Source organism: Mixophyes fleayi, chromosome 2 (genome assembly GCF_038048845.1).
Source record: "Mixophyes fleayi isolate aMixFle1 chromosome 2, aMixFle1.hap1, whole genome shotgun sequence".
NCBI classification, from domain to species: Eukaryota; Metazoa; Chordata; class Amphibia; order Anura; family Limnodynastidae; genus Mixophyes; species Mixophyes fleayi.
Genome location: NC_134403.1, coordinates 262,615,545 through 262,637,894, shown reverse-complemented (window position 1 = coordinate 262,637,894; position 22,350 = coordinate 262,615,545). Strand labels below are relative to the sequence as shown.

The 22,350-nt window shown below is 41.4% G+C and overlaps 2 protein-coding genes across 3 annotated transcripts in view; both read left to right on the top strand.

Moving 5' to 3' along the window:
- The window catches only part of REN (renin), a 29,949-nt gene extending 11,381 nt beyond the window's left edge, over window positions 1-18,568 (top strand). The window contains exons 6-9 of one of the 2 annotated variants that reach the window (XM_075198148.1): window positions 2,931-3,053; window positions 4,229-4,373; window positions 12,543-12,641; window positions 17,269-18,568. In XM_075198148.1, the coding sequence (XP_075054249.1) occupies window positions 2,931-3,053; window positions 4,229-4,373; window positions 12,543-12,641; window positions 17,269-17,430 (529 nt within the window). In that variant the 3' untranslated portion in view covers window positions 17,431-18,568. The remainder of the gene's footprint in view (window positions 1-2,930; window positions 3,054-4,228; window positions 4,374-12,542; window positions 12,642-17,268) is intronic. The other variant, XM_075198149.1, reaches the window with a different exon arrangement.
- Window positions 18,569-20,713: 2,145 nt separating this feature from the next.
- ETNK2 (ethanolamine kinase 2) overlaps window positions 20,714-22,350 on the top strand; it is a 48,626-nt gene continuing 46,989 nt past the window's right edge. The window contains exon 1 of the mRNA XM_075196062.1: window positions 20,714-21,015. Within this exon, the coding sequence (XP_075052163.1) occupies window positions 20,845-21,015 (171 nt within the window). The 5' untranslated portion in view covers window positions 20,714-20,844. The remainder of the gene's footprint in view (window positions 21,016-22,350) is intronic.

Below are 22,350 nucleotides of genomic sequence, written 5' to 3'. Positions count from 1 at the left end.
CTTTGTAGATAACAAAAGCAACTGCACCTCTGTAGTGCATAGGCGGGCAGAGTGCAGAGGGGAACTATCTCCTACAAGAAGATGTAATTACATCAGTAGCTGTGTATGTTTGGAATTAAATACTTATCCCTTATTAAGGTTGATATATGAAAGAAACAATTTTCAAAAAATATAAAAAATTTCCATCTGATTTATATGTATGTATGTATTCATAATGCTTCCCGTTACAGACATGCTTGCTTATGCTAGATTTACTAAAAGTTGTGTTTCAAACCCCCCCACATCGTCAGAGCCACACATCACCAACGGTTTACGGCTAGCGCTTGCAATGTGTGGCGGATTCAAAACATGTCAAACGCTGGCATTTTAGTCAAAATCCAGGTTTTTTTTAGACCATGCTCTTTGAGCTATCTCACCATTTAGAACAAAAGAGAAGGCACAATTGACTTATAATCAGAATTTTTAATTAATTTATGGGGGAAAATTTAATTTTTCATTACATTAAGGGGCAAAATTACAGTTCATTATATTAAGGTGGCAACACTATTGTTTGCTAACAGGGGCAATAATTATTTCCTAATGGGACTACCATTTATACCATACTTACCAACTTTTATTTTTTCCCCTCCGGTAGATCTCGGAGCGGAGATGAACTAGCAGTAGGTAGAGGTACGGGGCACTGCAAATTGCGTCATTTGACCCACACTATGTAGCAAAATGACACAAATGCATCTTTCTGCCGGCGGAGCCAAAATGATGCAATTCGAGTCATTGAGGTCCCCATCCCACCCACTTCACTATAAAGTGGGCAGGATGCGGGAGAATTGCCTGGTATCCCAGGAGTCAGGGAGATCTACCAGGAGTTAATGAGTCTCTGGGAGAGTGGGCACAAAGATACACTTCCTAAAAGGTGTATCTTTAAGATACTTGTAAGTCAAAATGTGACACATCTATATGACTGATTAGTCTCAACATCCCTTTTTACACATGCCCCTGAACTGTAGCTCCAAGTGCAAGAGGTGCAAGTATAAGATACATTGAACTCAAACCATGGTTGCAAGTTGTGTGCCTGCACGCTGCGCCAAATTTTATGTCACATTTCTACATGGCACACATGAAATTAGTCAATTGTCATCACATTTTAAATGTACCTCCCCCTCCAATGCAACATGGTTTTGCTTTACTTACTTTTGCTTAACTTTCCTTAATGAATCATGCCCCTTCTGTTGCATTTCTGAGACATTTATTCTCTAGATGGCTGTGTTGTTTTATGTCAATTATTGTCATATTTCATAAATAATATAATGTCAATAAAAACTGGTGACATTTTAATTTTTTAGTCAAAAAAATCTACAAAAAAATTGAAAACCTTAGGTACGCCTACCTACTACATATGCTTCATGCAAATATTATGGCTTGGTAATACCAAAGGATTTCACCACTATTTTTATAAATTGGCCTCTGGTCCTTCCTATATATCAAAACCCACTGGGCCTCTGGCGAAGTATGGAGAAGCCTATTTTACAAGGATAGCACTGGTACAAGTACCACCACTTTCCTGCTATTGCTGTCATCTCCGGATGGGGATAACTGTCGGTCAGCATTGGAAATTAAAATAAAGCATTTTTTAAAGTTACTTATTTATTTTTTTCTATTTTTTTAGTTTGTTTGTAACTTTATTGTTCTTTTTTTAAGAACCTGGAACAGGAAGTCCAAGACAGGCTTCCAGTTCCAGTATGCATGCGCAGAGATCCCGTAGTGGCCTGGAAGTGTTAAGGCGCCTCTTACTGCTGCCAACCAGTTTCTCTGTGAGCTGAGTATCGCTCAGCTGCCCAGGTGACATTTAATTTTAAATTTTGCTGCAATAGGTAGCAGTAGAAAATCTTCAATATCTCCCTTTAATGATAAATAAACCCCATAATGTTGCATAAAAAATGTAGTTCATCAACAGTGTTAAACAGTATTACAGTATATATCATGTCATAGTGAAATGTTTGTCATAAGAACTGGACAGGGAAGTTAATATTTCATGTTGTTTCATTTGTGTTTTGTTTTATAACTTGTAAGCTTTTTTCAGTTTATCAAACGAATGAGAAAAAGCATGTCATTTAGCTCTGTCTGATTACATTTCATAGCCAATAATCATGCCTACATCATGATTCTAAACAACCCAATTTTTGGGGGAACACTCCAGTTTTTACTATAGGACCATGGGGCCATGGCCTAAAGATAGGTACAATACCAAGACAGGAAGTGTTGTCAATTGTATCCCAATGCTTTAATTGGGAGTGTGGAGAGATATAAATGTTAACTGACAAGGTAGTTTTGTTAGCAGCTGCAGGCAAATAAACTCTTATCATAGCACCGACAGCTGAGCACCTCAGAAATGGCAGGGCTCCCAAACAGCGAACCCTCTCCATTCTATTTCCTGGAAGTGGCATGTAATATAAAAATACCCCATTGAGATATCTTTCAAACTATCAGTGAAAAACTGAACCTTGACCTGGCAAAAATATTTTCTAAGTAGCCCCTGTCTAGCTGGAGCCCAGAAGCTGCTCGGTGCAGCTGTTTTTCCAAGGTTCTTCCCATTCTCTTACGGCCCGGCAGAAAACCGCAGGGTATGTGTGTAATGACCAATCACAAGCCGCAATGAATAAATTGTGGCTTGGGATTGTTCCTCCCACTCACAGCACCCCTTCAATGTCATTTCAAGTTGGTGAATTAAATTGATTTGCTTGTTCTGTATTACTACAGGTAACAGTATTTCCAAGACTTTGGCTTGGGATGAGGGCACCATAGTCAAATCTTTTATATATTTTACATTATTCTTACTTTGTTACTGTAATTCTTTGATATTTCTCAACTTATAGTGATATAACATATACTAGTATAATAAGGTATTAAACAATATTCTTTCTCTCCCACCACAGGGATTCCCAATTAAATCCTGGAGGTGAGATTATTTTTGGTGGCTCAGACCCTTCTTATTACACCGGGAACTTTCAATATCTCAGCCTAAAGAAGCAAGGAAACTGGCATATCAACATGAAGGGGTGAGAAAAATAGTCAGAAAATATTCACTTGTGGATTAGCAAGATAGGATTTGACAGAAATCTCCACTCATTTTACCTCGCGCCCCATAGAGGTGTGAGGAAAATGAGAGTAGTTTTCTACCGTACTTGCCGGCAATGTACGCGGCACGGTGTCCATGCTCCATATTGCCGGCAACTGAATCTCCCCCTTGGAGTACTAACACATGTTACTATTGCATATAATGCTACATTTCAAATAATGTAAGAAAATGGTTAATTATATAAACCAACAATAGGCAGCACATGCCCATTTATTTTAATAACCATTCAATGGAGCTAATTATTTAGCATTGGCTACTTTCATGTTTAGTTATTAGTGCTTAATTATTTTTATTGTTTGGGAGATGGCAAGACAGGTCCATTGATTCATGAGACTTTCTCGACACTGCGAGTGTAATAACAGGTACAAGGACAAGGATAGCCAAGAGCTGCTGACCCAAACGTTTGATGAGTTGTGTGGCGAGACATATTATTTTGCTTACTACAGTTGTACTGTACTTTTCGACTCAGTGTTGCTCAATGTTTTTCCTTTTAAGCTGGGACCTCGAGTGTCAGGATGTCATTGATCTGGGATACAGGTGTCAATGGGTCACCAAATAGGCATAAGCGGCAAAATCCAATTCTTGACAGCTTTCGGACCCCAGTTAACCCATTGGCTGGATGTTTACTGGTTATTCTCCATTCACAGTAGAGCCTAGTAATAATTGTTCCTGAAAACTCGTAGTGGGTCAGCAGTGTCAGACACACATTAAGTTGTATATCACCCAAATTCCACCCATACGTAATATCACTAGAACACTTCACAGTCACGTTTGGAACTGTCTATTTTATAGAAACTAGTGAATTTAGATAATGTATTGGTCACTTTATATTTATTCACATTTTTATAAACAAACATTTTGCTTTACATAAAAACATTTACTGTACAAGTTTAACATACTAATCTTATTCATTATTAAAATGTATTGATGTCTGCATAATATTATGGATACCTCTCCAACTTCCTTCTGTATATTTTGAACATATATTTCTATGATGAAGAAATGTGTATTTTCGTTTCTTTAGAACACAAAGCTGCTTTCTGTATAGTGAGGATATTACTGCCGAGCTTGTTATAACAATATCATTTTCTACAGGGTGTCAGTTGGTGTGGAGCTCCTCTTCTGTAAAGAGGGATGTACAGTGGCAATAGACACAGGAGCTGCTTACATTACTGGACCGGCTGGTTCAGTATCTGTCCTCATGAAAGCTGTTGGGGCCACACAGCTACCTGAAGGAGAGGTAACGAAAACCACGATAACAGCATATTTTTTTGCAAATAGCTTTGATTAAACCCCAATGATAAAGATGTAAAGACATTTAATATTTTCATTAAGTAAAAAGTTTGGACTGTCATTATACAGTAGAAACTTATGTATTGGTAAATATAGCAAAACAATGAAAAGTGATAACTATGCATATAATACATAAATACATTCAACATTGCTTTTAATAGGATACACTTATTTCATAGAATTATTGATTTTGTCATATCAACAATGCTATTGTCTAGCTACTCTCACTGGTTTACATAATGATGTTAGTGCTGCAAAATTATATTTTTTTTCTTCCACAAGGCAATTTGATACTAAAAAAATGTAAATGTAACTAAGATGTTTACATTAATGTTAACCATTTTTAAATTTATGCTTTAAATATACTGTATACCAAAATGTAATATGCAGGCTGACAACAAAACACTACAAACAAATGGCTGTCATATTTATTCATGGCTAGGGCAACACGGTGGCTAAGTGGTTAGCACTTCTGCCTCACAGCACTGGGGTCATGAGTTCGATTCCTGACCACAGCCTTATCTGTGTGGAGTTTGTATGTTCTCCCCGTGTTTGCGTGGGTTTCCTCCGGGTGCTCCGGTTTCCTCCCACACTCCAAAAACATACTAGCAGCTAAATTGGCTGCTATCTAAATTGATTCTAGTCTCTGTGTATGTTAGGGGATCTCCAATGGAGCAGGGACTGATGTGAGTTCTCTGTATAGTGCTACGGAATTAGTGCCGCTATATAAATAACTGATGATGATGTACAGGTTACCTACTGCTATACTTTCCTATTGATGAAGCGATTTTTATCAGTTTCCATTGACTTAAAAAAGATGACTTCACCAGTGATTTTTTAAAATATCAGAGATGCTACCAGTCATCTCACTATGCCCAGTCATTCATTTTATGTATGCACTACATGTAGACACTCCATTGTAATGATTTGGTGCATTGAAGTGAATTGGAAAAAGCTCTGTCTATGGCGGCGGTTCCCAAAGTGTGCGCCGCGGCTCCCAGGGGTGCTGGGGCGCTGTCACTGGGGTGCCGCGAGCCAGCCATAGGAAAAAACAAAGAGCACATAAACTAACCAATCCGAGCGTCACCGGGACCCAGCAGACTCCTCTCTTCCGCAGCTGTCACTGACGTCGATATTCAGTGACTGCTGCGGGAGAGAGGAGTCTGCTGGGTCCCGGCGCCGCGTAGATTGGTAAGTTCATGTGCTCGTTGTTTTTTCCTATGGCTGGCTCGCGGCAGAGGAGTGAGAGGGAGCGTGACAGCAGGGCAGGCAGAGGAGTGTGACAGCGAGGCAGACAAAGGGGCAGACAGAGGGACACAGCGGGGCAGACAGAGGGGCACAGCGGGGCAGACAGAGGGGCACAGCAGGGCAGACAGAGGGGCACAGTGGGCAGACAGAGGGGCACAGCGGGGCAGACAGAGGGGCACAGCGGGGCAGACAGCGGGCAGACAGAGGGGCACAGAGGGGCAGACAGCGGGGCAGAGAAGTGTGACAGCGGGGCAGACAGAGGGGCAGATGAGTGTGACAGAGGGGCAGACAGCAGGGCAGACAGAGGGGCAGACAGCGGGGCAGACAGAGGGGCAGAGGAGTGTGACAGAGGGGCAGAGGAGTGTGACAGAGGGGCAGACAGCGGGGCAGACAGCGGGGCAGAGAAGTGTGACAGAGGGGCAGAGGAGGGTGACAGAGGGGCAGAGGAGGGGGACATCGTGAGAGGGGCAGTGGAGGGGGGACATCGTGAGAGGGGCAGTGGAGGGGGACACAGCGTGAGGGGGCAGTGGAGGGGGACACAGCGTGAGAGGGGCAGTGGAGGGGGACACAGGGTAAGAGAGGCAATGGAGGATGACACAGAGGGCAGAGGAGGGGACAACATGACAAATTGCAGAGGAGAGGGGACATCGTGAGAGAGGGCAGAGGAGGGGGGACATTGTGAGAGAGGGAAGAGGAGAGGGACACCTTGAGAGAGGGCAGAGGAGGGGGGACAGCGTGACAGAGAGCAGAGGAGGGGGGACAGCGTGACAGAGGGCAGAGGGGGCAGTGTGAGAAAGGGCAGTGTGTCTGGATGCAGAGGGGGCAGTGTGTCTGGATGCAGAGGGGGCAGTGGGTCTGGATGCAGAGGGGGCAGAGTGCCTGAGGGCAGAGTGTCTGGATACAGAGGGGGCATTTTTGCATACAACTAAATAAGTATTTCTGTCCTGACCTAAATACTTATTACATTTTTTTGACCGAACTACTTCTAAAACAGGACTGCTCAATAATTATTTTGGAGGGGTGCCTTGAAAAAATTTGGAGACTCTAAGGGTGCCGCGAACTGCAAAAGTTTGGGAACCACTGGTCTATGGTATAGCCATACATCTGGACACAGGGGCGGACTAGCCATCTGGCAATTGCCAGAAGGGCCAATGGCTGGATAGGCTGGTGCAGGATGGCATTACATAATTCCGGGACCTGAGAACTAATGGGGCCAGCCCCAAAATTGACAGGCTTTCTGGTGGCTGGCTCCTCCCCAGGAACCAGCCAGCTTACTACATCTGCCACTGCCGCGCGTATAGGGCTGTTCCATCCCCTCCCTCCCCTCTTCCTTATCTTCACCTCCTTCTTCCTCTTTCCCTGCTCCCCACTGCCTGTCTTAGCTGATAGCTGCAGATCCCTCCTTGCCAGTGCTCCCAGCAGGAAAGCAAAACACAGGATGCCATAATCAGGTTGTGTGCGATGTACACATAATCATTTGTTGTGTGCAATGTATTTTTTATTACTCATTAAACAACCTTTCCTGAACTGGGGGCACTACTGTATGGCATGATATAATTTGGGGGCACAACTCCGTGGTATAATATGATTTGGGGGTCACTATTGTGGCATAATATGATTTGGGACACTACTATATGGAATAATATGATTTGGGGGTTCTATAGTGGCTTAATATCAATTGGGGACACACACTCAGGCGTGAGTGATGTGTGAGGGAAGGGGAGTCTTAATATAATGTGGGAGGTAGGCTATTAATGTAATGGTTGAGTGTAGGTGGGGGCTAATTATTTAATGGATGCTATTTTATTTGTGGGGTGATGGTGGAGCAATTTAATTTATTGGTGGGGCTGTTTGGAGGGAGGGAAATAGGTTTATTTATTAAATAGGAATACTATTAAATTAATGTCCGGGCTGGTTAGAGGTAAATATATCTATCAAATGTGAATAATATTATTTCAATTCTGGGGCTTGAGGGAAACCTAATTATTAAATATGAGAACTATATTGATTTGATGCCGGAGATGGTTACAGTTTTCTGAATTTCATGTACCCTTTTTATTTTCCAAATAGGGCCTCCAACAAAACAGGATCCAAACAAGCATCAACTAAAGAAACCAGCAACCACAAATGGTGAAAGTGACAAGAACATGTAGGAGATAGCAGGACAGTCTGTTGACTGTCCTGAATCTAGTGGAGCAGTCCTGAATTTGGGTGACTGTCTCATTTAGTCAGGATTTGATCCGACAGAACAGTTGGTAGGTATGGCCTGCTTCACACTGTACTGCTTGTGAAGACAGAAGTGTGCGCATCTAACAGTATAATACACAGTATTGCCCGTGTATTTGTCTAAAATTTGTCTAAAATGATAACAATGTTAAATAACAGGGGCATTGCTGTCTTAAATACCCTGGGCCCCCCGAGCCTTAATCTATCTCTGGTTAGGGGAAGGGAGGTAAAAGCTGCTCCTGGTCCCTGGACAGGGCACAGCCAAGAAGCTCTTAGTATCACAAGATTTGGTAATCTCATGAGACAAAGAGCTTCCCTGCTCACTCTACAGGAAGTTCCCACCCTGATGGATGCCAACAGCACCAGAAGCATAGATAAGTATAGTGGGCTGGGGGTGTCATAATGTGGCTGGGAGGGCATGATAAATGTAATGTTTTATTACAATGTATGTATCAACGCCTCATGTTGACCACACCCCAGCACAATGTGGTCACGCCTTTTTCGGTACACAGTTTCTTTGCATCTATTGAGGAGGGCCCCAAAGGTTCACTGTACCTGAGACCCAAATTTCTCTTGCTGCTCCTGTATATATCATTGTCTGATACTAGGTGCGCCCTATGCTGCAAATAGAGAGTTAAGCTGCACGTAATACATTTGTATCTCATATGACACCACATAACAATCATCTTTGCAAACAGTACTGTAATTATTATTAATAATATTATTATTACCTGGGACAGAGGTGGGCCTGTGTGCTTTAAATACCAGTGCTGATTGTTAGTCCCAGTCCGGCCCTGTCTGGACACCATGCTGCAGGTGCCAAGTCTATTCCATAAGATCCTGCATTTGTTTTTTGTGTGTTCATGTATCAGGAACTTTAACTGGCTTTTTATCACATCAACAAAGATTCGGAAATCTTCAAGGGTTGGTTAATTCATTTGTTAACACCATATGATTATGCTGAATACTGAAAGCTCCCACTGCAATTATATTAATGAAATAGTTGTAAACTTTCAATATTAAACATAATCAAAGTGTTAACCAGCATTATCAATGAGTGAATAATTTTAAAAAAATTATGATTATCTATTGATGTGGTAAAACACTTTCAATGCCAAGATTGTTTGAACCAAATATCCGGCTATTCTATAAATAGCCCTTTTGGACAGTAGTAGAAAACCCCAATGATGGAGATTTTCACGTTCACTTCAGTGTGCCAATTCAGTTCAATGAAGTTATTAGCACACCTAGTATCAAGGTGCGATTTTGCAAATCCAGCAATTTTCTCGGGAGAGTTGAAACTCACTGATGTATGAAGCTGAGATTTCATGGAAAATCACCAGAGATGTGTTCCTGTCAAAATCGGTATTTCCAAAATCGATAGAGATCAAAGTCCCGACTGTTTGCCAAGTCTCAAATGTATGAAGCTGCGATTAAGCAAATTCTCCTGTTTGCTTTAAAAATCGCTAAATACAACAAGCTGCTTGCTAGCAGCGTGATTAGTAAACACATCACTAATACACTGCCCTGTCTATCGAGCCGGAGGTCCAGGAGTTGTCAAATGTTTAAAAATAGATACGTTTTTAAAGAAAAGCGTGGGGTCCCCCCTTCCAACCACTATTAACCCTAGTGCTGCCAGCCTACTGCTGGTTACGAGAAAATCAGGGAAAAAATTTGCGTGGGGTCCTCACGATTTACACATAACCAGCACTAGGCAAACCAACTATAGCAGGGGGACACGCAGCAGGGGTCCCCCTGAAATAATGACAACCAACCCCAGGCTGTTCAGCGCTGGGCTGGATTCACTAGGGAGTGGGGTCCGCCGAAAAAAACGAGCAGGCTCCCCCTCTAGGAATAACTAGCCCAGTGCTGAAAGCACTAGGGCTCTTCCTACCCCCCGTGGGCTGTGGGTAGTAGGGTAAAGTAGAGTAAAGAAAATAATGTAAAATAACAAATAAATGTATGTGGTATAAATGAGGGGGTGTATTTGTCTTTATTGCGATTTTATTATTTTTATTAAAAGTGTGTTGTTGTAAACAGGGAGTTGTGGTTTATTTAACATTTTCTTTTGTGGAACTACAGGTCTCAGCCAGCCCTGGGTGTCAGGGCATGTTGGCACTTGTGGTTCTCCAAGTGCCAACATGCCCTGGCTGCCATGGGTATGCTGTTGCTTGTAGTTATACAAGCATCAGCATGCCCAGACTGTTTAGCCCGGGTTGACTGGGACTTGTAGTTCTATAAAACAAAATGGCGTCTGTTTGTTATTTTACATTATTTTTGGCGTTATTACCCTACTGTCCACAGGGGGTAGGAAGAGCCCTAGTGCTTTCAGCACTGGGGTGGTTATTCTTAGAGGGGGGGTCCATTTATTTTTTTCGGCAGACCCCAGTCCCTAGGGAATCCAGCCCAGCGCTGAACAGCCTGGGGTTGGTATGTCATTATGGCAGGGGGACCCCTGCCCCGTGTCCTCCCCACCCCTTCTGGTTTGCCCAGTGCTGGTTATGTGAAAATCGGGGGGACCCCACGCAAATTCTTTCCCCAATTTTCACGTAACCAGCAGTAGGCTGGCAGCACTAGGGTTAATAGTGCTCAGGCGGGGAGACCCCAAGCTTTTTTTAAAAAAGAAAAAAAACCTTTTATCCATATTTAGACATTTGACAGATGCCGGATATCCGGCTTTATAGACAGGGCAGTGTAACAGTGACGTGTTTATTAATCTCACAGCTAGATGAGGAAAACACAGGAGAGTTTGCTAAACACTGGAGTGTTTGACATCGCAGCAAATTGCCAGAGATTACCAGCGAGTTTTAAGATCAGAGTAAAAATCGCAGTTTAATACATCTGGCGACTTGGGGACTAAAATCGTGCATTGTTAGCCGTGATTTGCCACGATTTTAAAATGCAGAAAAAATCGGACCTTGATACATTTATCCCCTAGCCTGAATGTTTGACTGTTGGAAACAACAAATAAATGGGCCCACTCATTTCAATGTTTCTACATGCCTTAAAGATTTTGTTTTAACGTCACTAGTTTTGAACTAATCTTGAGTGTCTTAAAGCAGTGAAATAATTTTTGGCGATTTCTAAGATCAATGCGTTTAAATCAAGCTCTCATAGATAAGTCGGTTATTTCAGTGATTCTGCTATACCTGATGATTTTTTTTTGTTAGAAGTTTGGAAATATTGTGATGTATAGGTTAATTTCCAGTTACTAAATTTGGTAAATTTGGTGATTAGTAAATCTACTTGTAAATCACTTAAAAATGTATTATATGCTGTTGAGATATACCTCCAGAATCTAAGCATTGTTAAACCTTCTTCAATACTCTTTAATTATCATTTTGCAAATTTTATAAATATAATAATATATTGAAAGTACATATTTCATAACTACAATACATTGTTCTACATGATGCTATACTTAAAATTGATATTGCCAAACAAAATGTATTCTTATCCACATAAAACAGTATTTTATATATTTTTCCTGTGCAATCTATGGCATTACATTAAAAACATTTTTGCAATTGATGACATAAATTGAAAATCAATCAAGCATACAAATCTGATAGACAATATCAAGACTTACCCATAGGGGTCAGTGTTTAGCTAGTATACTCTGAAAAGTTCCTGTAAGTGCAATCATGTCTCAAAAACCTGCTTGATACAGGATGCAACACTTAATGCTTATTATTCATGTATCATTGTGCCAGGTATTGTAATGGAAGACTCTTCCAAATATGGTTGTCAAAAAGATCAGTAAATTTACTTACAGCCAATGAAAAAGTAAACATTTTGTAATACTAAAGTTATACAAACACCACACATATGGTATGGGCCTAAGCTGGGCTGTAAATCTCATATGGGAAGTGTGTCCATTTGACATAAACGTAGGTAAAATCACGCGGGTGAGTGATTGGAGTGTCAGCCAGTTAGGGGGTGTGTTATATTTTGTTAGCCAAAAGGACATGGGTGTAGTTAGGGTTTATATATAGAACAGTGTGCCTGCAGATCTGTCTTCTGCTTCCGGATTCCTCCCGCCCGCCCGGCAGTATTAGGGGTAGGGGTTTAAACTTGGTTTAGGTATTTAGTAGGTGGGAGAGCAGTGCAGTCGGCAAGGTTGCATATGGTGCTCGGGTTATCTTGTCATAGGTCACTGCACCCCCTTTTGGTTGGTGGTGTCATCACATGTTTGGTCCGACTGTGAGTAGGACCCGTGGCCGGCATGTTAAAGGTTTTACTGGCGGTTATAAGGGCGTGTAGTCTTTCCGTTGGACAGATATTTCGCACCGGCCAATAGATAAGGTATGATCCTGGGTTGGTGGTACTATGGTCTGACCTTTCCACCTTATTGGTTTTGTTATTGCTGACTGCCCTGCTCTTGTCCGCCTTTCAGTTCTCTTAGCTTCCAGCATTTAAGCCATTTAATAAATCCTATTTTTATTCCAACGTTAGTTTGGTGTCCGTATCTTTATTGGTTATTTTTGTATGTTAATTCTGGTATGAAACAAGGAGAACTTCCCTGCTGTGCATTTTAATCCCTTTTCTATTTCCTTTTAATAGACATTTGTATCACTCTCCAATTACTCCCCATTCTCTGATGTTTGCTACTTCTGCAATAATGATGTTCATTCTCATTTAGTACACTGTGGATTGTGATAAAGTTTCCCAGCTTCCTGAGATCTCATTTCATATGGGAGGACATGAGTATACGCTCAAAGGACCAGCATACACCTTGCGGGTATGTCAATAAACAGACATTATAATGATACCTACAAACCTGATGATAAAATAAATGCAGCATAATTCAAATCAACTTATCAGATACTTCAAGGGGTATCCAAAAGAATGATAACGATCATAATAAACATATATGTTTTATGCTGAAGGTTTTTGGGAAGCTGTAGATTATCACTATTACCTGTTATTTCCTATCCCATAATATTTTTGACTATTGCATTATATGTTAAAGGAAAAGTCTTTCTTTGCCGACTTTTTATTTTTAGCAGTTACATAAACTGTAACTGGCTATGTAATATGTTTCACCATTTGCATGATACACTCTAATATATAGTGTATCTAGTATACACAGATCAGCCACAACATTAACACCACTGACAAGTGAAGTCAGTAACATTGATTATCTCGTTATAATGCCACCTGTCAAGGAGTGGGATATATTAGGCAGCAAGTGAACAGCCAGTCCTTGAACTAAATGTGTGTCAAGTTGAGGTGGGCAACCGTAAGGATCTGAGCGACTTTGACAAGGGCCAAATTGTTTTGGCTAGACAACTGGGTCAGAGCGTCTCCAAAACGGCAGGTCTCATGGGGTGTCCTGGCATGCAGTCGGTACCTACCAAAAGTGGTCCAAGGAAAGGCAACCATTGTTCCGGGCACCCAAGGCTCATTGATACATGTGGGGAGCGAAGGGTAGTCCGTCTGATCCAATTCCACAGAAGAGCTACTGTAGCACAAAATGATGAATAAGTTAATGCTGTCTATGATAGAAAGGTGTCAGAACACACATTGCTTCTCAGAGTAGCAATGAACCAGTCAGAGTGCCCATGTTGACCCCTTTCCACCACTGAAAGAGCCTTCAATGGGCACATGAGTGGCAGAACTGGACCATGAAGCAATGAAAGAAGGTGGCCTGGTTTGATGAATCACATTTTCTTTTACATCATTTGGATGGCCGGAAGCGTGTGTCGTTTACCGATGAGATGGTGCCAGGATGCACTATGTGAAGAAGGCAAACCGGTGGAGGCAGTGTGATACTATGGGCAATGGTCTGCGGGGAAACCTTGGGTCTTGGCATTCATGTGGATGTTACTTTTACATGTACCACGTACCTAAACATTGTTGCAGACCAAGTACACCTCCTGATGGTAACGGTATTCCCTGATGCCTATTTCAGCAGGATAATGCGTCCTGCCACAATACAAAAATTGTTCAGGAATAGTTTGAGCAGCATGACAAAGAGTTCATGGTGTTTACATGGCCTACAAATTCCCCAGATCTCAATCCAATCGAGCATCTGTGGGATGTGCTGGAAAAACAAGTCCGAGCCATGTAAGTCCCATCTTGCAACTTATAGGACTTAAAGGATTTGCTGCTAATGCCTTGGTGGCAGATACCACAGGACACCTTCAGAGGTCTTCTGGAGCCCATGCCTCAATGCGTCAGAGCTGTTTTGACGGCATGAGGGGAACCTACACAATATTAGACCGGTGGTTTTAATGTTGTGGCTGATCGGTGTATGCCTACCACTTGCCTTTTCTCCACCTTTCTATCTTCACAGGGCTGGGCTTATGCAGTTCATTGCCTACACCCGGGAACCACTACTGTATATTCTGGCAGACATCAGCAGTGTCATACAACAGACTTACTAAGTTGGCTGTGCCCAGCGCATTTCTCTAGGTTCTATTTGAGGCGCCGTCGACTTTTATTCTCTCTAACTGCGTCCGCTCCTGACCGTTATATGGCTTGTACATGCTGAAATTCATAACTGTGGTCACATGACCGCTCACGCCTCCTTCCCGCACTCTGGACATCTTGGCGCACTATTTACGCATGTTCTGTGAGCCACTAGGGTGCTAGAATATATATTTCTGTTAGCTTCCACAGGGCTTCAGTGTATTGGCTCCCTAGTCTGCCTTTGTATATTCCCTTTACAATCTGTCTGAGGAATTTCCCATTTCCCTCCACTCCAGGGAATTTACCTCCTCATGTTGGGAACACAAGGAATTTACTTTATCATGTTGAAAACACTGGTTAGCTACTGCATCCATTGCCTAGATTCCCAGAAGCTCATCACTCCTCTGGCTATTCAACCAGACCTTGCTCCCTCGCACCTAGACTTCGCTTAAGATCCACTCCAGCAAGTCATAGATCTCTTCTCATTGCATTCCTTATATGCGGAATGAACAAAGCAATGTAAAAAGTGATTTGTTCTGCTCAGTGCAAATGCAATGATGATGGGTTTGTAGCCCAAGATAGAGCACTGCATAGTCCTCATCCACCCACTGAAATGATGAGTCTGCAGGAACGGTAAATGCTAGATATGGTCTGCTAGAGTGTATCTCACAAACTATTAGACCTTTAGGTCTATTTTACACATTTAATCCCCCCAATTTGCCAGAAACCCTAGAAGTAATTTGCAATGTGCATCACTAAACACCTTACATTTGTGCCTCAATGGTCTGCCCAACACACATAAAGGTGCAGACATCCTTTTCATACTTGCTTCTCGTGGATGTATAGGTGTTTGTGTCCTAAAATCCTGCTCGATGAGTTAGTTATTTCTGGGTAAAATAATAATGAGATTGGGGGGACATCGGGACTGGTTTTAATACTTGTCACTTTTCTGTGTGTGAAGCGTTTTATTACATTGCCTGGTGTACGCCTGTAAATGTGCTTCTCCACCAAAGTGCAACATGGAGACACCAGAAGAGTTGTTTAACTTCAACTGTTTCCTGGAAATCCCCCCCACCGTGTTGCCCTGTGACCCTGGCCCCGCTCCCGATTTCACACGTCTCATGCTATTTGAAGTATAAGAGATAATATTAAAAAGAAAACGAACAATACAGCCAGGGCTGGTTTACGCTATAATAGAGAGACCACAATTGCGGGGCCCCCCTCCCATAGTAAAAACTAGCCCCAGGCTGCTTAGTGCAGGCGTTGTACGTCTACTGGGGTGCAAAACACTATATCACTTTTCCAGAGGTTACTAGTCCTGCGCTGAAAAGCACTGGTGGTGTTCCTGACCCCCAGGCTGTGGTAATGAACTCTGCCAACTGAATGGTCCCAATAAAATGGGCAGGGGTCCCTATGGCAAAAAATACACATACACAATATTTTCAAGTAAACTTAATTATGCCACTTTATTAAATATAAAAAAAAATGTTTTGTTTTTTTATCCAACATAGTTAAAAGGGAGGAAAAATTCATAAAAGTCCATTTTTTAAAAAGGGCAACTTGAGTGTATAGCTGGGTTCTTTACATTACAGGGTTTTTTTTATTTTCTGTTTTTAACCATTTTGATTTTTGCAGATCAAGAAAGAAAGTCTTTACTTAAGTTAAAGTTTATTTGAAAATGGCTTGTATTTTTATATTCTAATAGAAAAGGCCCCAGTTTTTGCACTCCTGCCTATAGAGACACCAGCCTTGCACTGACCAACCTAGGGCTGGTTTTCACTATGGCTGGGGGACCTCATACTTGTGCTCTCAATAAATTAGTGGAAATTAAACCAGGCTATCTAGCATTGTAGCTGGTTGACAATTGAGTGACCTGTCTTTTATACAGGCACCAACTTTGGGTCCAAAAATGTAGAAAAGCCATTGTGTGCTTCATAAGGAGCTCCACTGTATAAAAAAAAGAAGAGCAAATCTTCTACCACCATTTCTAGCAGTACACAAGTGCTTTCATGGACGGAGCAGTGCCTATAAATTTTCTGTATATAGATTTTATAGATTCTATATATAAAAAATGAGTATTTTGGGAAAAGGCAAAACCACCTCACCCTCATGTAACAATCCTGCACCTGCCCTTGCTCTCCTCTTTATCTCGTATCTCTTGCCTCTCAAACTATTTTCATGTATCCTTCCTATCTCCTGTTATCATGTATATAACATACGTGGTAATAGGCGATAGGGAGGATACATGACTCCAAACATCTTGTAATATTACTCCCATCACTCTCAAAATTTGCACCTATCTGATACAAATGATCTAAGAACTGCATAGTAAATGTCAAAACCTGACTTTCCAGATGAAACCTGAATAGGTCTAGTTGCTAGGCGCAGACATGCCTTTACAATCAAATAAACTAATTGCCAGGGCCATAACTAGGGCTGTGCGACAGGGGCGATCACCCAGGGCGCAACGCTGAAGGGGGGTGCAATTTAGGAATATTTTAGGTTCATATGGTTAAAATTGAGGGCTAGGGGGGCGGCATTTGTCTTTCTCACCCCAGGCGCTAGAGTTCTAAGTTATGGCTCTGCTAATCGCTCGAGCTGACAGTCTTCTAATAACTAACAGATATATAACTAACAAACACATTTTTGTGGGAGTGCGCCAAACTTTATATTATTAAAAATCACTGCGCTAAACCACATTGCTTAGTAATATAACAATTTGTGAACTTTTTTTTTTAATTGGAAAATATTTACAAACATTCTTCTGCATACTTTAAAAGGGAAAATGTTACCGTATCAATATCAATGCTGTACTGCACACTTGATGGTGCATTCTACTGTAGTTTGTGAGGTGACCACAGTCTAAAGGCTGTCGTTACAAGACTGAAATAAGTCAGTGTCGCTGTTATATGTCACTTAGATAGCTGTGCCTCACGCTTGTTTTTCCCTTACAGCAATCGCATTTTGGAGAGGAGGTGTGCTATGTCGCTTTCTCTGGTCTGGACATCCCTCCTCCCACGGGACCTATTTGGATTTTGGGAGCTACATTCATAGGACAGTATTACACTGAATTTGACCGGCGTAATAACCGTATTGGATTTGCTACGTCCCTTTAACTGATTTCTGAATGTAGAAATTCTTTGCATGACAGTAACACAAATTAACACTAATTCCCTTCTGCTCGCAAACTGACAGTGAAACAGTTAGAAATGTTGACCTTGAATTTCAAATATTGATTATAAAGATACTGTATTTATGTAAATAAGGTCAAAGACTGGGTGCTCTTTAAATCACAGTTAGATAATCTACAATGTTGTTGAGATTTGTAGCACAACAAGAACAGGGAAGCCAAAGGTTGCCTAAGCTTTAGGTCTAATCACATTTCCTTACTTATAAAAACATAGGTAAATATCTGATTTTAAATAAACCCCAATAATTTTGTGCACAGAATGGGACATTATTCCTGGTGAACATATAGTAAAAAAAGACAGGGAGGTTAGTTTAGTAGTGTGTTTCTATTACTCCCTATATAGATATAAGTTTATGTACATAGTTTTGGTTAAGCACACAAAATCAAATTAAATAAACATAAGAAAAATCACTATATATTCTTCAGTCATAATTTTAATGAAGAATATGATTGACAGAGTTGATTTACTGAAACTTGACTTATTTTCCCCCCCGAAATCACAATTGTTTTCTTTGTTACAGTATTTACATAGTTCTTTGTAATAAAGTTCACTTCTATTAGTGTTTGGTTCTTAATGTTCTATTAACCTATGTTATGCAACAGTAAAACATTTTTGGTAAACTTTGGACTCCATGAATAGGTCATATATTTTTTACAAAACACAAAACTAGAACGCTCATTTGATGAGCCCTGTTCTCAGTCTTTAAAGCCACTTTAATTCATTTTGTTCCCGTCAATGGGAAATTATTCTAGCCATTATTACAAGGTGTTTGACAATTGCATATTATGTGTACAGAAACATTTCCTATCATCTCTAAATGCTTTTAGGAGATGGGAGCGCTCCCATATATATAGGCTTATAGACCAATTGAACCCTTTAATAAACACAATTATACTATGTTGTGTTTCATATTTCCTGTTGAAGGGAGAGGTACCAAAACATGTAGTAAGAACGCTGGGACGCAGTTATCTTGATGACCTGTATTGCTACACGCTTACTGTCATTTCACATATTTGCATCTTTACACTGTTTCGTTTTATTTATTAAAAGGTTCACTTTGTCAGTGTGCTGATATTTTCTTTTATCTATTACTCTCTTTTCCCAAAGCATTACTACCACTGGTGTTTATATATTGATTCCCAAAGAGAGCTGGATAACATCTTCACTGAAATTCAATTCGATCTGTACTACACTTAATCACATACTGTTCAATAAATAAAAAAGCACAAAGACCTGAGTGAAAGAAAAAAGTCTTCAAAATCCTTTGTGGAAAATGTCTTACAGAGTCCGTTGTGGAAATACTGTTTTTAGCCCTGCACACATGAATGTCTAGTAACTGGGGGCGTGGCTATAATATTAGACCGTGCTTGGCTGCTCTACAACTCTTCCTATGCCTATAATATACATGGGCAATACTGCCTGCATTACTGTTAGGTGCACGCAGCTCTCCCTTTTCAAGCAGAGCCGTGTGAAGCCACCTCAATTATACAGTGCCCCAGGCTTGGATGGGGGTTTCCAGGCACTAGGAAACCCCCCTTGGTTTGCCTATGGGACAGGTCATGTGACAGGGGTAGGAGGGGGCATCTTTGCGTCACCATAACCACGCCCCCACTATGAAATGCCTAAAGTCACCGCATTGAATAGTGGGGATGGGGCTTAATGACATAATTAAGCCCCACCCCCGATATTTAATGCCGTGAATTTCGGCATTTTTTAGGAGCCGGGAGAGTTGCCTACTCTTTCGGGAGTCTGGGAGGACTCCCCGAAATTTGGGTGTCTCCTGGAAATTTCTGGGAGAGTAGGCTAGTATGTAGTAGAATCTATGGCATAGGAGGCAGGGTATAAGTCCCTCAGACACCTAATATGTGAATATTGGGATGAAAACCATTCTTGCACAATCTTTGCTACCATGAAATGTACCACTGGTTACGAAGCCAAATTCTCGGAATGTGGCTTCAAAATTTCCTCCATTCCCCTCCTCGCATACAGCCAATCTGTCTGACACAGGCTGCCTGCCCTTACTTTACTCATACTCTAGTGAACAAGTCAATGTTTCCCACATAATGATCACACTAATATCCTGAATTATTCTTTGCTGCTGTGACTATTGTTCTGCTTGGTAACAAGTTGTTCTATTCCACCCACTTAAAAAACTTGGGATACTCAGACAGAAAGGAGATAAACAATGATAAAAAGATGATTTATTAACTTTTTTTCATATAGAGATGCCTCTTCGATTTTCAGCCTGATGGCTGACACCATCTGAAGATGATTTAAGGCATTGAAGCCAATGGGGAGAGCATTGCAGTAACCGCATGCTACCTGCTCACCCCTCAAGTTACTGTCACAAAAGTGGCAGCTTTGCGATAGTGACCATAGAAGAGATAGGACATAGGGGTCGCTGGGACAGCCGTTTATCATGACTGCTGTCCCAGCAGAACACTTTTAATAAATGCTCACAATCTTTCATTCCTTATCATTGCAATAAGTAATGAAAATGATTGTGTCCGAAATGCCCTAGTTAATAAATATGCCCCTTAATTCCTAAACCATTGAGGTGCTACTACTTATTCTTTACGCATTTTGATGCCTCAGTAAATAATGCTAGAGTTCTGTAATTTTATAAAATTATCAATTAAATGTTTTTTTTTTCAGGGAATGTAATCCCAGATCCTAAGGGCTAGATTTACTAAGCTGCGGGTTTGAAAAAGTGGGGATGTTGCCTATAGCAACCAATCAGATTCTAGCTTTCATTTATTTAGTACCTTCTACAAAATGACAGCTAGAATCTGATTGGTTGCTATAGGCAATATCCCCACTTTTTCAAACCCGCATCTTAGTAAATCTAGCCTTAAGACTCAACTTACCTTGCGGAATGTCTGTATCTAAACTAAGCAGTTGGTCAGTCTTAACAATTGGAACTTTTCCATGAAGGAAAAACTCTCGGGGGCTAATGCAGACCTGGGACTGTCCACTGAAATTAGGGACAGTTGCCAACTTTGACTAAAAAGCTGCAAATATAGGGAGTTTGCATCAAACATCCTGAAATTGCTACAGCAGAGAGACAGCTAGAAAGAGCTATTTTTACAATCCTTACAGCCACATTAGGAGGAATAACAGCACATTCACTGAAGTGAATTCAGTGTCCACAGTCCAGCTCTTATGACATCAGACTGTAGGAGGGCCACTGAAGTAGGCTGTGCTTTCCTCCTCCTTTAGTCGTCTTTTTTCACTCTCTACAGTGAAGGGTGACACTGGGTGTCAAGTCCCGGCCCTCTCCCCCCTCCAGTGGGTATTTCCCACCTGAGGAGGGGGCCCAGGTCTCAGAGCAAAGAGGGGATGGGTGAGCAGCAGTGTCACAGTGACAGCCTCTCGCTGCACTCTCACAGTTACAGCCCCACACTGCGCTCTCTCAGCATTTCTGTGGATGAACAGAATGTCATTCCAGGCGCACTAAGTCTAATCCAGGAGCTGAGACCTGACTGGGACCCCCGTGATGTGCAGACAAAGGTACAGTGACTGAGAGACACATAGCTTTGTACACTGTCAGTATAATGTGAAACTATATTCGGTGCCATGAAGTGCACTAATAACACAGAAACATGAATGCAGTTAGTATACCCAACACATTTAAGGTCTTTATAAAAATGCATAATTTGATACAATAATATGTTTTGTAACACATTGATGACCAGGCCTCTTGAATGATGATCACTGACTTACACAGTGTGGTACATTTCCTGTAACGCTGCCCGTCAGTTTGAGTTATTCATAAACTACCTGATTTAGGGGTGGTCCGGACATTACCTATATAGGCCGAAAAGAAAAAAGTGTATGTTTACTGTTATTGCTTACATCCCTGTGCAACATCGCACAACTACTGCTATACAATTGCAGTTTTACATTTCTGTGGAATTGCCGGAATGCCGAAACGTCGGAATGAGTCAGCTCACTGCAGCGCCCCACTGCTGCTTGGTGTCTTCAGTGAAGCCTGCTGTAGTGTCTCTCACTGTTCATTCTGTTATAGTGCATTCTGTTCTACTACACAGATATGTTCACTGTAATGTGTGTAGTGTTTATAGCAGTTATGTACATGTAAAACAGATGTACATTTTAATTGCATATATATATATATATACATATATATATATATCCTAAGAGTGGCACAACTATTCCACATTATATATATAGCTATAGACACATGTGTGTGTATAGACAAAGTGAATAACGACAACAGATAGCTAAGTATGTATGTATGTATCTATCTATCTATCTATATATCTATATATATATATATATATATATATATATATATACATATGTATAGAGCTATATATTGTTGTTGTCCATGTAGTTATATATGGTCATTTTCGATTCTGTCAGCCAGAATTAATTTCTGAGTATCTTACCCATCCATTCCGACTGCCAGGATAGGGCTCGGAGTACCCTAGCCATCCATTCCAGGCTGCCGGAATGGGGCTCTGAGTACCTTAGACATCCATTCTGGGTGCCGGAATGGAGGCTCTGAGTACATTAGTCATTCATTATCCCTGCCGGTATGGATACCTATGTACTTTACCCATACATTCCGACTGCCGGAATGGGGTTCTGAGGATCTTGACCATTCATTTTGGCTGCCGGAATGGACCTCTGTGGATCTCAACCATCCATTCCGGTTGCCGGAATGGGGCTCAGAGTTCCCTAGCCATCCATTCCAGGCTGCCGGAATGGGGTTCTGAGGATCCTGACCATTTATTCTGGCTGCCGGAATGGAGGTCTGTGGACCTCGACCATCCATTCCGGCTGCCAGAATGGGGCTCAGAGTACCCTAGCCATCCATTCCAG